This window comes from Mustela nivalis (genome assembly GCF_964662115.1).
Source record: "Mustela nivalis genome assembly, chromosome: 1".
NCBI classification, from domain to species: domain Eukaryota; kingdom Metazoa; phylum Chordata; class Mammalia; order Carnivora; family Mustelidae; genus Mustela; species Mustela nivalis.
In genome coordinates, this window is record NC_139020.1 from 1,855,640 (window position 1) to 1,868,151 (window position 12,512).

General features: G+C 60.7%; 2 protein-coding genes across 2 annotated transcripts in view; one reads left to right on the forward strand and one right to left on the reverse strand.

The window, feature by feature from the left end:
* Window positions 1–12,512, forward strand: part of CFAP410 (cilia and flagella associated protein 410) — a 293,294-nt gene that overhangs the window by 266,175 nt on the left and 14,607 nt on the right. The gene's annotated exons all lie outside the window — the stretch shown is intronic.
* The window catches only part of TRPM2 (transient receptor potential cation channel subfamily M member 2), a 55,359-nt gene that overhangs the window by 39,902 nt on the left and 2,945 nt on the right, over window positions 1–12,512 (reverse strand). The window contains 3 exon segments of the mRNA XM_082720385.1: window positions 7,046–7,134; window positions 7,854–7,957; window positions 7,960–8,099. Coding sequence (XP_082576511.1) covers window positions 7,046–7,134; window positions 7,854–7,957; window positions 7,960–8,099 — 333 coding nt within the window.

Genomic DNA, 12,512 nt, shown 5'->3' on the forward strand with positions numbered 1-12,512 from the left:
ATAAGTCTAGCACATTGATGGGGTACAATATCAACAGAAATGAATCAACTTCATGTCTATATGGCAGGAACAAACAATTAGAAACTGAAATTAAAATAAATATTACCTATTACAGCAAAGAAAAATAACAAATGTCCAAAATCTCCCACATTTGGAAAGAAGATATAAATCTACAGATTCAAGAATCTGAGGGAACACCAAACACTATGAACCCAAAGAGAGGCATACCAGGATACTAGAAATCAAACTTCTAGAAACTGAAGACAAAAGAAAAAATCTTGAACACAGCAAGACCAAAATGACAACTCATGTATTGCGGGAAATCATTCAAATAACAAGCAACTTCTCATCAGAAACCAAAAAGAAGTGCAAGGAGAAAGTGGCATACAAAACTAGAACCTACCAGCCCAGAATTCTCTACTCAGCAAATACATGATTCACACGGGAAAGGGAAGTTGGACATCCTCCTGCAGAAAAACTAAGGGAATCACCCGCAGAGCTACTCAAAAAGGAGGGATAAAGGACATTCTCTAAACAGAAGCGGAGTGATAGCAGGTGCACTGGTTGAATATCAGAAAGGGAGACAGAACAATAGGAAGGGTAAGAGGGACTCCAAAGACATGTTCAAGTCCCCCAGAGGCACAGAAAAAGAAAAACAAACAAAAAAAAAACAAACTAAAAACAGAAAAATGCAGCTACAGACTCAAATCCTAACATATCCATCATTACATTAACTATAATATCCTAAATATGCCCGTTTAAAAAAACACAGATCGGCAGAGTGGGCTAAAAAAATGAGACCCAATTATTTGTTTTCTTCAAAGATCTCACTGCTGGTATAGTGTTGGAGACAAACTGGACATGACCGGACCACTCGGCAACGAAGAAGAGCAGACTGGACGCACGCAGCAACCCGAGTGGATCCCGAAGGCCTTGTGCTGAGCGAAACACTGAAAAGATCGTGAGGGTAGGACTCCTTACGTAACAGTCTCGAGGTGAGAGAGTTAAAGGGGTGACAAACAGGTTCATGGTTGCCAGGGGTTAGGGTGACGGGGGCAGAGAACATGAGTGCAGAACCGGCGGTGGAAACAGGGGTGCTATCTGTTGTATCTCGGCAACTTGCAAAAATCTACAATTATTCCAAAATGTTAAAAAAAACCCTAGACACAGGCCAACAAGGTGCAGGTTGAGGAAGTTCCTCTCTTCTTACTTCATTGAAAGTTGCAGCCTCGCAGCCAGACCTGGGGCCCAGCTGGCCTAATGTGGGTGCTGCTACAGGAGAACCCCACCTCGGGGACTCCCTGCTCTGGTTTCTGCTTTCCCCGCAAGAGTGCGCCCACGCCTCCCGTCAGCCATGACCTCCTCTCTTATTCCCTTCATGTGCATGGGTTCAGACTTCCTGTTCCTATACTGCTATTCACTGGGGCTTCGGGAGAAAGAGGAGGTGAATGTGCTCTTTATACCTCGTTTAATTGGAAATTATGAATTTTTAGGTTCTGATTTTTTGCTAGCTATCTAGTGACCTGAAAGACAAGATCCAGATGAGACAGAACAACCGGTCCAAGGCCAGGTGAGACCAGGGCCAGGAGAGACCAGGGCCAGGTAGCACAGGGGAAGGATGGCTGGGCTGTCTGCCACTTACCTAGTGTAGAGCGTTGCTCTGACTCTCCATTTCTCTGCAGGTTGATGGGGAAAACAGTACACTCCCCGACCCCCACCTAACAAATGCTTTGAGGGTCAAACAAGGTTCTAGAAATAATTTTTTTAAGATTTTACTTATTTCTTTGAGAGAGAGAGAGCACGTGCATGTGAGCCAGGAGAGGGGCACAGCGACAAGCACACCCCCCACTGAGCACAGAGCCCAACCCAGGGCTCGATCCCAGGACCCTGCGATCATGACCTGAGCCCAAGTCAGATACCCAACTGAGCCTCCAGGCGCCCCTAGAAATAATTCATAAAACTAGTGCAAAACAATGGCGCATACAGAGCACCAAGGACGGGTTGGTTAGGAGACCCACAGCCTCTTACGCCGCACACAGAAGTAGACTCAAGATGGGTGGAAGACCTGAATATGAGGAGGAGGACACAGGCAGCGGCCTCTGTGACCTCAGCCATAAGCAACTTCTCCCTAGACTCGGCCCCAAAGGCAAGGGCAGCACGGGCAGAAACGAGCTATTGGGACGTCATCAAGATCAAAAGCTTCTGCACGGCAAAGGCAACAGTTGACAAAATCAAACACAACTGACGGAATGGGAGAAAGTATTTGCAAATGACATATCAGATAGAGGGCTAGTGTCCAAGATCTATAAAGAACTTACAAACTCAACACCCAAAGAACAAATAATCCAATTAAGAAACAGGCAGAGGACATGAGCAGACATTTCTGCCAAGAAGACATCCAGATGGCCAACAGACACATGAAAAAGTGCTCCACGTCACTCGGCATCAGGGAAATACAAATCAAAACCACAATGAGATCCCACCTCACACCAGTCAGAACGGCTAAAATTAACAAGTCAGGAAACGACAGGTGCTGGCGAGGATGCGGAGAAAGGGGAGCCTCCTGCACGGCTGGCGGGAACGCAAGCTGGTGCCGCCGCTCTGGAAAACAGCACGGAGAAGTTGAGAATAGAGCTGCCCTACGACCCAGCAATCGCACTACTGGGTATTTACCCCAAAGATAAAGACAGAGTGATCTGAAGGGGCCCCTGCCCCGCAGTGTTCACAGCAGCGACGCCCACGACAGCCGGACTGCGGGAAGAGCCCGGACGTCCGTCGGCAGATGCACGGACAGAGAGACGGGGTTCGTCTACACGACGGAATGTGACTCGGCCATCAGAAAGGGAGACGTCCTGCCCTTGGCATCGGCGTGGATGGAACCGGAGGGGACTGTGCTGAGCGAAGTCGGTCCGTCAGAGAAAGACAATTCTACGATCTCACTCGTGTGTGGGGTTTAAGAAACAAAAGAGATGGACATAGAAGAAGGGAAGGAAAAATAAAACAAGACGAAATCAGGAGGGAGACAAACCGTAAGCGATGCTGAACTCTAGGAAGCAAACAGGGTCGCTGGAGGTGGGTGGGGGGTGGGGGGCGGGGGGACGGGCATTCAGGGGGCACGTGACGGGACGAGCCGTGGGTGCTGCAGCGGGACTCCCTGACCTCCACCCCTGAGACCAATAATGCACTGTGCGTTAACTACACTGAATTTAAATGAGAAATAGAGACCCACAGCCTGGCCTGTGCCCCGGGCTCTTACAGGGATGCCCCTCCTGGGGTGTGTCATGGCCCCGGGGCCCTCCCAGTGCTCTGAGCACAAGCACCCGCCCATGGTGAGCTCAGGTCATGCCCACTGACCCCCTCCATGGACCCCCTAAGGGAGACTAAGGCCTTCTGCAGTGACCCTAGGATACACGCCGCATGCTGTGTGACCTCCTCGACCTGTGGTCCACGGCAGGGGAGGGAACCGCCGGGGTGAAGACCCAGCTCTTGTACCTTGGCCCAGGGCTGCCCCTGACTTTCTAAGACTCTAACGGCCTCTGATGGGCCACCTCCCTAGCTGGTCCCTGAGCCAGCCCTCTCGGCGGAGCCTGGGTCTGAAACCTAAGTGCCCGCTATGCTGATTCAAGGCAGGAAACAGCATCCAGTCGACTTGCCCAGAAATGAAATAGTCAGCCAGTCTGCGGAGCTCTTGGCCCAGACGGGCACGAAGGGGGACACCAGCACTAGTCCCGGTGCAGGCACGGAGCCCGCAGACGCGCGGTCTCTCCGTCTGGGCCCCTCCCCGCGGCCTGGAGCGGCGCCGTGACTCCCTGAGCGCGCTCGTCTGGTCCTCAAGATCGTTTCCGAAGCACCCGCTTCAGTCTCTGTGCCGGACGGCGGGGGATGCGGAGTTCAGGAAGAGAACCAGCACACCAGGGCCGCGAGGTCAGCGGGCCAGAAAACGGGGGCGGGCCGGGGGGCGGCGGAGGGAAGGGAAAGCAGAGGAGAGCCCTCCGGACGCGGAACCAGTTAGAGATGCCGGGAGAGGCGGGGGGTTCGGGTCTGGAAGAAGGTGGGGGACACCCTAGGGCACTTGATGGAAACGGTTCAAGTGTAGAAATGCACCTTTTCCGAAGCTTGGTGTGTGATGGGGAGGACCCTCCCCACCCTCGTGCCGTCCGCTGGAGGGACCCGTCTGATGGGCCCGATGAGAAGGGCCCGGAGCCGGAGCCGGAGCCGAGCACAGCCGGCTCCTGAGATGAGAGCTGGTGCTGCTGGTGACCCGGCTCACACGGCCCCTGCCGGCCCCTGCCGGCCCCGGCCGCCCGGCTTTCACAGTGCTATGCAGTCCCCGACCTGTGGGCTCTGCCGTGGGCCCAGACCATGCAAACGCTGGGATTTACGCAGAACACCTGCTCTCCCTCGGGGCCTGGAATTTGGGGGTGCTAGACATAGGGGGCTACAGGACCCGCCCACAGGGCTAACCCCGGGCACTGAGTCCCCAACGGCTTTGCAGGACAGAGACGCGGCCAACGGCTTGCTGTCCTCTTCCCGGCCGGTGTGCCCCTCGGGAGGGGGAGGTTGAGGCAAGCCCGCCTGTGGGGTCTCCGGACCCTGCCTGTGTTTTCCTTCGCTGAGCCTGGTGTGAGCCCTGGTGCTGTGTCAGCCTGTCTCTGGCTCCTAGAAATCACTGAACTCAGGGTGGCCTTGAGGACCCCCAGAAACCAGCCTCCACCACCCACCGCAGCCTGGAATCAGCCCCTCTTTCTCCCGGGGGCCCACCCGCCCTTGGACAGCACCTTCCTCGTGGGAAGCACGGGGACTGGCAGCAGGCTGGACAGACTGCCCTCCCCCAGGCTTGCCAGGGCACCGGGCCGTGGGGACGGCCCCAACCCCCAGGCACCCGACCACTCCGCAGACCCCACTGTGCCCCCTGTGGTCCCAAATCTTTGAGACGGGAAATCAGAGGTCATAACGACGCGCTCTTCGTCAACCACAGACTCTCGGACATCCTCTGTGGGTCACCAGTGCTTCCGGGCAACGACCCAGACCCCGGCCGCACCTGCTGAGCTGCCAGTTAACGGAGGACGGAAAACCCCACGCAACGCCCCTCGCCGAGCTTGCCACCCTCCCTGCGGCTCCTGGCGCCCTGGGCCCCACAGCTCTCCCCAGGACCTCGGGGGGCTGCTTCCCCTCGCCGGCTGTAAATCCTGTCCTCCGGGGCTCATTCATTTAAAGCTTCTGAAACACAATTTAGGGACCTGCATTAATGAACCAGACACAGCCAGTCAGGAAACAGTGGGCGTCACTCATGCTAGTCGCCGCTAACCGATTACACGGACACAGACTCACAGTGAAACTCCTCTGGTGTCTCCATGTCCCTGACCCTCTCTGGGTCCCCTGGTCCCCAGACACACCCCCCTGCTCTCTCCCTGGGACAGGCTCTGGCATTAACCTGATGCTAATAAAAGAGCTTCTAGAAACTTCCAGAACCAAACACATCCGGAGCACTTTCTTCAGCGTGAGGAAGGGGTACTAAGGGGGTCCTCAAACCCAAGCTGTAGCCCAGGCCTCGCTGCCCCCACCAGCATTCCCCACTGGTCGCCACTCAGAGCGAAGAAGAGGCCCGGGGGCGGCTGGTGGGGCCCCCACCCCCCAGGCCGGAAGCCGACGGGGTCCATCCCAGAATGAGTCTGCAGCCCCTGGGTCCTGGATGGGGACCTGGGGGCTCTAGGGCTCTCTGAGGCTATGTCCATGAGCCTATTTTGAAGTAACTAAAAGCGGAAACCTCGACACAAATTTCTCTCCGCACATCGTCAGACGGCGCGGTGTGGCCTGGGAACTGCCCGCCGCCTGCGTCAGAGGTCACTGGGCGCCGGCGAGCAACCATGTGACCCGGGGCCTGCTGCCTGCCCTGGGAGGTGAGAACGGTCCTCTGAAGCAGGCCAAGCCGGGGCGCGGACCCCAACGCGTGTGCAGGGCGTGACGTCACAGGGCCAGATGCCGCAGGACCCCAGGCACAGCCTCATCGTTGGGGACCACTCCTGCCTGACTCTGCTGTCCTCTCTCCACCCTGCACCGTCCCCGCACAGGGCTCCCCCGCACAGGCCGCTCCTGCCATACCGTGCAACACACGGGAGCTGGGTGCTGTCTGTCCGCCACAGGAGGTGAGAAAGTGACTCTGCCAGCACAAAGGCACACAGTCATGGTGCCGTGGACGCTCCCGTGTGGGGGAGGGGAGGTTACTTCCAGTGCAGTCAGGGAGGGCTGCTCAGCAGAAGCCACAAGAGTACAGTCGGAGACAAGGAAGCAGTGGACGAACTAAGAGAGAACGTGGCCTGTCCGTGGCCCAGCACGGACCCAGGTGTGGCTGCAGGGGAAGCAGGGACTCACACATGCTCCGTGCACCCTCAAGGACTGCCAAGGACAGCCACACCAAGGATAGCCACACCAAGGACAGCCACGCCTCCCACGAGGTCCCTGCAAAGCTGTCCGCAGGCTTCTCCCCGACTCATGGGGAGCCCCACGGGAAGCCAGTGTCCCAGGAGTGAGACGTCCCGCGGCGTGGAGGCAGCGTGGCCACGAATGCCCGTGGAAGGAGACGTGGTGGCCGCACCAGAGCCACGGGCTCCGTGGGGAGGAGCGGCCACAGTGGTATCAGGGGGCTTTGGGGTAAGAGGGACCCTGTCTGGATTTGGCACGCTCCGCAGAGAGGGGCCTGGACTGCGGGCTTTCCCTGAGGCCCCTTATGGGTCCCCGAATCCTCTCTACTCCCCTCTCGACTCCAGAGGAAAGGAACATTCTAGCGGCGTGCCCCGTGGCACCCGAACACCGGGGTTTGCGTCCAAGCACCACTGCGGAGTGGTCCCGTCACGACCCCACACAGCCAGTTCCGTCCTCGGCACCTCCCCTACACGCAGGATGGGGAAGCTACTCCCCCCCACCTCCCGGAGCCCGCTGTGGGGAGCAGAAACGCCTCGGGCGCCCAAGGTCACGCGCCCAAGGTCACACAGACAGGCACGCCCGTGGGCAGGGGGAGGGGCGGCCACCCTGCCAGGCCACTCACCCGGCATCCGACAGCTTGGAGCTCTCCACAAAGTACATGCACTCCTTCTTCTTGATATTCTGCGGGACCCACGAGCTGAGATTTTCTTGCTGAGGGCAAAAAGGGCACGTTGAGACCCCGGGGGGATCACAGCCCTATTTGGGGGACACACCCTATGTGGCTCCTAGATATGGCCGAACGCCCTGTCCAGCTTCGGGGGCCCCTTCCTGGGGGGCTGGGGGAGAAGGGCGGGGACCCTCGCTGAGGCCCTCAGGTGTGGGTTCGGCAGGAGGATCGCATCCTCCTGGGCCCCACTCTACGACCCCAGAACTTGCAGTTTCTGTCACCTCTGCCTACCTCGAGAACAGAGCCTTGCAGCGGATAAGGGTCTGGACACCTGCCTCGGTCCTGGAGAGACAGGGAGCTGAGACCCCTCCCACCCGCCGACCAGGAGCCCTGCGAGTTAAACGCGCCCTTCCCACAGTCTTGTCCCGGGCCCCCGGGCAATCAGCTCCGGGACGTGGGTGGTGCCCAGGGCCCTCGGTCACATCATGGACATCAGGGGCGACAGCCTCCCGTGAGTCTGGCCCTGGACAGGACCAATGGGCTTCCCCAGCGCCCTCCCACCAGACCAAGAACATGAAGGGGTCGTGTGGTCCGTGGGAGGGGACAGGCCTGGCCGCTTACCGTTCCCTCCCGGCCCCTTGGCCCCCAGCTCCGTGGAGCCTCTGCCCCGGGCAGGAAACACAGCCCTCCCTGGTGGTCCCTGTGCCCCACAGGGCTGTGGTGCAGCCGGCCGAGGGGGCCTGCTGAGCCCCCGGAAGGCTACCTTTGTGCTGTTTCCAAACAGGCGCTGCAGCCTCCGGGCCTTGCAGACACTGCTGCTGCTGCGCCGGAGATGGGGGGCCGTGCCCAGCTCAGCCATCGTCCTGCCTGCACCCCAGAGCCTTCCTCCTGCCTGGAGCCGGCTTTCCTCAGGGTCGGGGGCTCCGTCCTACGGGCCACTCGAACTCCAGCTTCCGCATCTCCTGTCCTGCTCAGGACAGCCTTTCCTGCGCTCGTGAGGCTGAAGGTTCTGGAAGGACACCGTGGAGGGCTGGTGGAATAGGTCAGAGAGGGAGATGCGGCAGGTGTCTGAGAGCGCCAGCGGTGTGTCTCCGTGCATGGTCCGCACGCCGTCCCCACTGTCCGCACTCTGTCCCCCAGCAGGGCCCCGGGGCGGTCTGGAAGCCCTGGCCGGTGCCCAGGGCCCGGAGGCCCACCTGGAACACAGAGGGCCCGAGAAGAAGCTCCATCCCCACCCCTGCTGCTCCTGGCTTCGGAGATCTCCGGGCTGCCCTCCCAGCACAGGCCCTGAGTGCGAGGATGCGGGGGAGCTGCAGCCGCCCTGCCCCCTCCCCTCTCGGGCGCGGCTCTCCGATTCCAGCAGCGGGCCAGACAGCAGCCCCGGGTGCCGCCCCGGGGCCCCTGTGGCCTGGGGGTAAGGCCTGCACCACGCCGCAGGCTCCACTGTTTCGAAAAGTCCACAAGCCTGGGGGCGTGGCCACCTAGACTTTGCTTCCAGGGCTCCCCTTCGGGATGGCATGTCTGTCCAGTGCCCACCCTTGCATTCGGGACAGCTTCACAGCCGGAGAGCTGCTGCCTCAGCATGACCGTCCCTGGGGTCTCCCCGACCTCCGACTTGGAGGAAATTTTTTTTAAATTTATGTATTTGACAAACAGAGATCACAAGCAGGCAGAGAGGCAAGCAGAGAGAGCAGGGGAAGCAGGCTCCCTGCTGAGCAGAGAACCCAGGACCCTGAGATGATGACCTGAGCTGAAGGCAGAGGCTTCAACCCACTGAGCCACCCAGGAGGCCCTAGAGGAAATTTAGATCGGATTTTGGACTCAGACTCGGGAGTTGATGCCTGAACGAGTTCAAACCCGGGCTGTTGGGGCGGAGCGAATGTCCTGCGAGGACTTCTAGGGGCCAGGAGGAGCAGGCTGGGGTCTGAGGGTGCTCCCCTGACATTCACAGGCTGAAACTGCCCCCCACAAAGGTGATGGCCGTAGGCAGCGGGGCCTCTGGGAGGTGATCGGGGAGGAGTGAGCCCCCATGACTGGGGTCAGTGCCCTCAGGAAGGAGCCCCCCGGAACCCTCTTGCTCCTTCCCCGCTGTGAGGACACAGGGAGGCCCTCAGGTGCAGCAGCCTGAGCCGGAGATGCCGGCCTGAGCCTCTCTCTCCCTCCCTCCCCTCCTCCCCCCTTGCAAAGCCCCCCCTTCAACCTTCTCTGAGGTTCTCCCCCAAATCTGACCATGCATTGCCCCCCGAAAGAGGCTGTGGTCACCCTGGTTCTCCACGTGCAGCGGCACAGCACGTGTGTTAAGAACCTCTTGAAAGGAAGTGAGCCAGAAACACACAGAAGGCGTCCGCGCACAGGCCTGCACAAAGTCCTCGTCTAGGGGTCACCGTAAAACTTCCACTTTGCTGCATGTTTTGAAATTTTTACTTAAGAGGTAAAGGAAAAAACCAAAACACAACCAGTGGACTCAAAAAGTAGAACATAACGGTATAAGCACTAATTATAATAAGTACATGAAATCAGGGCAGCCGTATAAATGTGTCTGAAATACCAAAAAAAAAAAAAAAAGCCCATCTACAGACGTTGTTTGGCACAGGCCCCCTCGGGGCGATGTGGAGCTGTTGCCAAGAAGCGAGCGGGCCTGGACGCACAGGGCCGAGCGGGTGGATGTCCCAGTCTGAGCCGTGCTCCGAGCTATCCCCAGGAGGGAGCGCGGAGGGGCACCGGCCGTGAACACAGAGGGCCGCCGGGTCAGGGGCGAGAGGGCCCAGGGTCAGCCCTGCGTTTCCAGACGTTCCCAGGACCCAGACTGCGGGGTGGACCCCTCGTCCCCAGGCTCCCGCAGTCCAGGGGGAAAGGCCATGCCCCTGGCTGCATTGGGACTAGACCCCAAGTCCAAACAGAGTGGAAGTACTGGTGGTGAGCTCGATAGCAGCCACCTGGGGCCAGGACCATGGGAACCCCCCAGGCAGGGCCCCTCCTTCGCCCCACCCACCCCAGCCAGAAAGGCCCAACCAGCAGACTTGTATGTGAGGCTCCCGGAAGGCAGGCTGGCCAGGGGGCCCCCACCCGCCTCTCTGCTACTCCTAAGTAGTGCACCTGCTCCCTGCTGTTTCCCAGGTCCTGTCCCCTGAAATCCGGGCTGCGCAAACACTCTCAAGACAGAATGGCAATACCCAATACCGGCTGAGGCAGGAAGAAAGCGCCGCCAACAGCCCCGGCCTGGCGTCTTGGGGTGGGGGTGGGGAAGTTGCAGTCGGAGCTTAAGTCCCAAATGGGCCAAGTTAAGGGTCTCCCCAGGTCTGACTGCGCCAGGGGCCTTGCCGCACCCCGTCTGCAGCCTGGATCCCTGCACCCCACGCTCCCGCCTGCGCCCAGGCCCAGTCCCCACGCCAGAGCTTGCCCCGCACCCTGCTCCCGCGGCACCGGCTTCTGCCCCGCGCCTAGGTCCCCGCGCCCCTCCAGCCTGGAGTTGCCCCTGGGCCTGCCCCCGCAGCGCCCCGGCTAGTGCCCCGCGCCCCCACCAGCCCTGCGGCGAGCACCTAGGTCCCCGCACCCGGCAGCGCGCGCACCCTAGCCCGCGCTCCATGTGTGCGTGCAGCCCGGCCCGCGCCCTTGGATCCCGGGACACCCTCCTCCCACCCCGCGCATCCCCCGCCCCCACCTGTCCTGCTACCCGTCTCCGGACCCCGGTGTCTTCCCTCCCGCGGGGCGGGCGTACCTGCTCGGAGCGGGCCCGCGTTCGCGCGTCACTGGCGCCGCTGCGGAGGACCGCCCGCCGGCCCCGCCGGGCCGCCCGCATCCCGGGCTGAGCGTGCGTCCCGCGCAGTCCCCGCAGCCCCCGCAGCCCGCAGCGCGCTCTGCGTCACTGGCCCAGAGCGCTCTGCCTGCGGAGTTCCCCGCTCTGGAACCAAGGACGCGGGCTCGGTCAGAGACGCCCTGTCGCGGGAACCCGCCTTCCCAGGGACCCCAAGGCCGGGCTCTCCGCAGCTTCTGGCCTCCCGAACCGCTAGGCTAGCGGCCAGCTTCTCTTTGAAAGGCTGAGCGACGGTGGTTCTCCCCAAGCCCTGAACCGCGCTGCACTATGAGTGGGGTGGGGGCGGGGGTCTCCAGGGATAGGCAGGGCAGGAGACCCAAGCGGGCCTGGAGCCAGGGTGAGCCACCTTCCCTCCAGGCCTCAGAACCTCATCCCCCTGGAAACCCCCAGTGACCCCCACCCCTGTCTTCCAGGCAGGGCCAAAGCCAGGAGACCATCCCCAAGAAGGCAGGATTGGAGGGGTCATGAGGGGCTCCAAGGCTCTAACCACAGAGCAGCCGTGTGGCAGGTGCTGGCCACGGAGCCCCACAGATGTCTAAACTCCACCCTGGTGGCCCTGGCCCTTCTCGGTCCTCCTGACTGGAAGAACAGCGAGGAATTCTGACCCCCCCCCCAAAAAAAAAGCTGACCACAGCTTTCCTAAAGGGCCAAACCACCCCCACGGGCTCTCACCTCACAAAGACCACTGCCCTCTCCTCCCCAGCCACCAGCCCAGAGTGTCCCGCAGCTGCTCCTGGGCCCTGGGCCTCTCTGACCAGGGGGCGGGGGACTGCCGGCTGACCCCTGGCTGACTGGCCACCCCCCTCACTTCCTTCCCTGGCTGTGCTGACCTAGCATCCAGATTCCTGCCCACAGCATCCTCCACGGGAAGGCCCCCTGCCTCACCACAGAGGAACCAGCCACGGTGCCATGGGTCCACAGGACCCCCGTCTCACGGTCCCATGCTCTGGAGATCTCTGGGCGGCCCAGGGAAGGTGTCAGAACCCATCAGGGCAGTCCTTGATGGATTTCCCAAGACACTCTGACGGGCCCAGAGGCGGTTGGCGGCCTCCTCCGAAGCAGCTGGCACCACGGAGAGAGTGGGCGGCAGGCAGGGAGTGTGGCCGCCTCAGACATGAGATTCCCATCTGCCGGAGGCCAGCCCACCTGTCCCTGCCACGTTCTGAGTCCGCCAGCCGGGCATGCGACAGGCACCTGCTGCAGGAGTAAGCTCACAGCCTCTGTTGCCGCCCTGGAGGGGGGCTGAGGCCCCAGGAAGCTGGCGCAGGAAGCAGAAACCCACCAGAGCCTGTAGCTCCGGCCAGAACCCCGGCCAGCGCTCCTTCCCTGGGCTGCCTGCGGGCCCGAGGGCCACCTCATTGACGAAACGCATGAGGTGCGCGTGCGTGTGAATATTTCATGACACAGTAACAATCGCAGCGTCCTGGTGGGTGGCACGGACGGAGGACCGTTTCTTCCCAGTATCCCAGGGCCTCTGTGGGAACATTGGCCGAGGGCAAGTCGTGCTCGAGACGGGCCGCTGACCCGACGTCAAGATCACTCTGTCCCCCGCGGCTCTTTCCCCTCAAAAGAGAAACCACACATTTCACAAGAAGGCCGCGTTCCGCC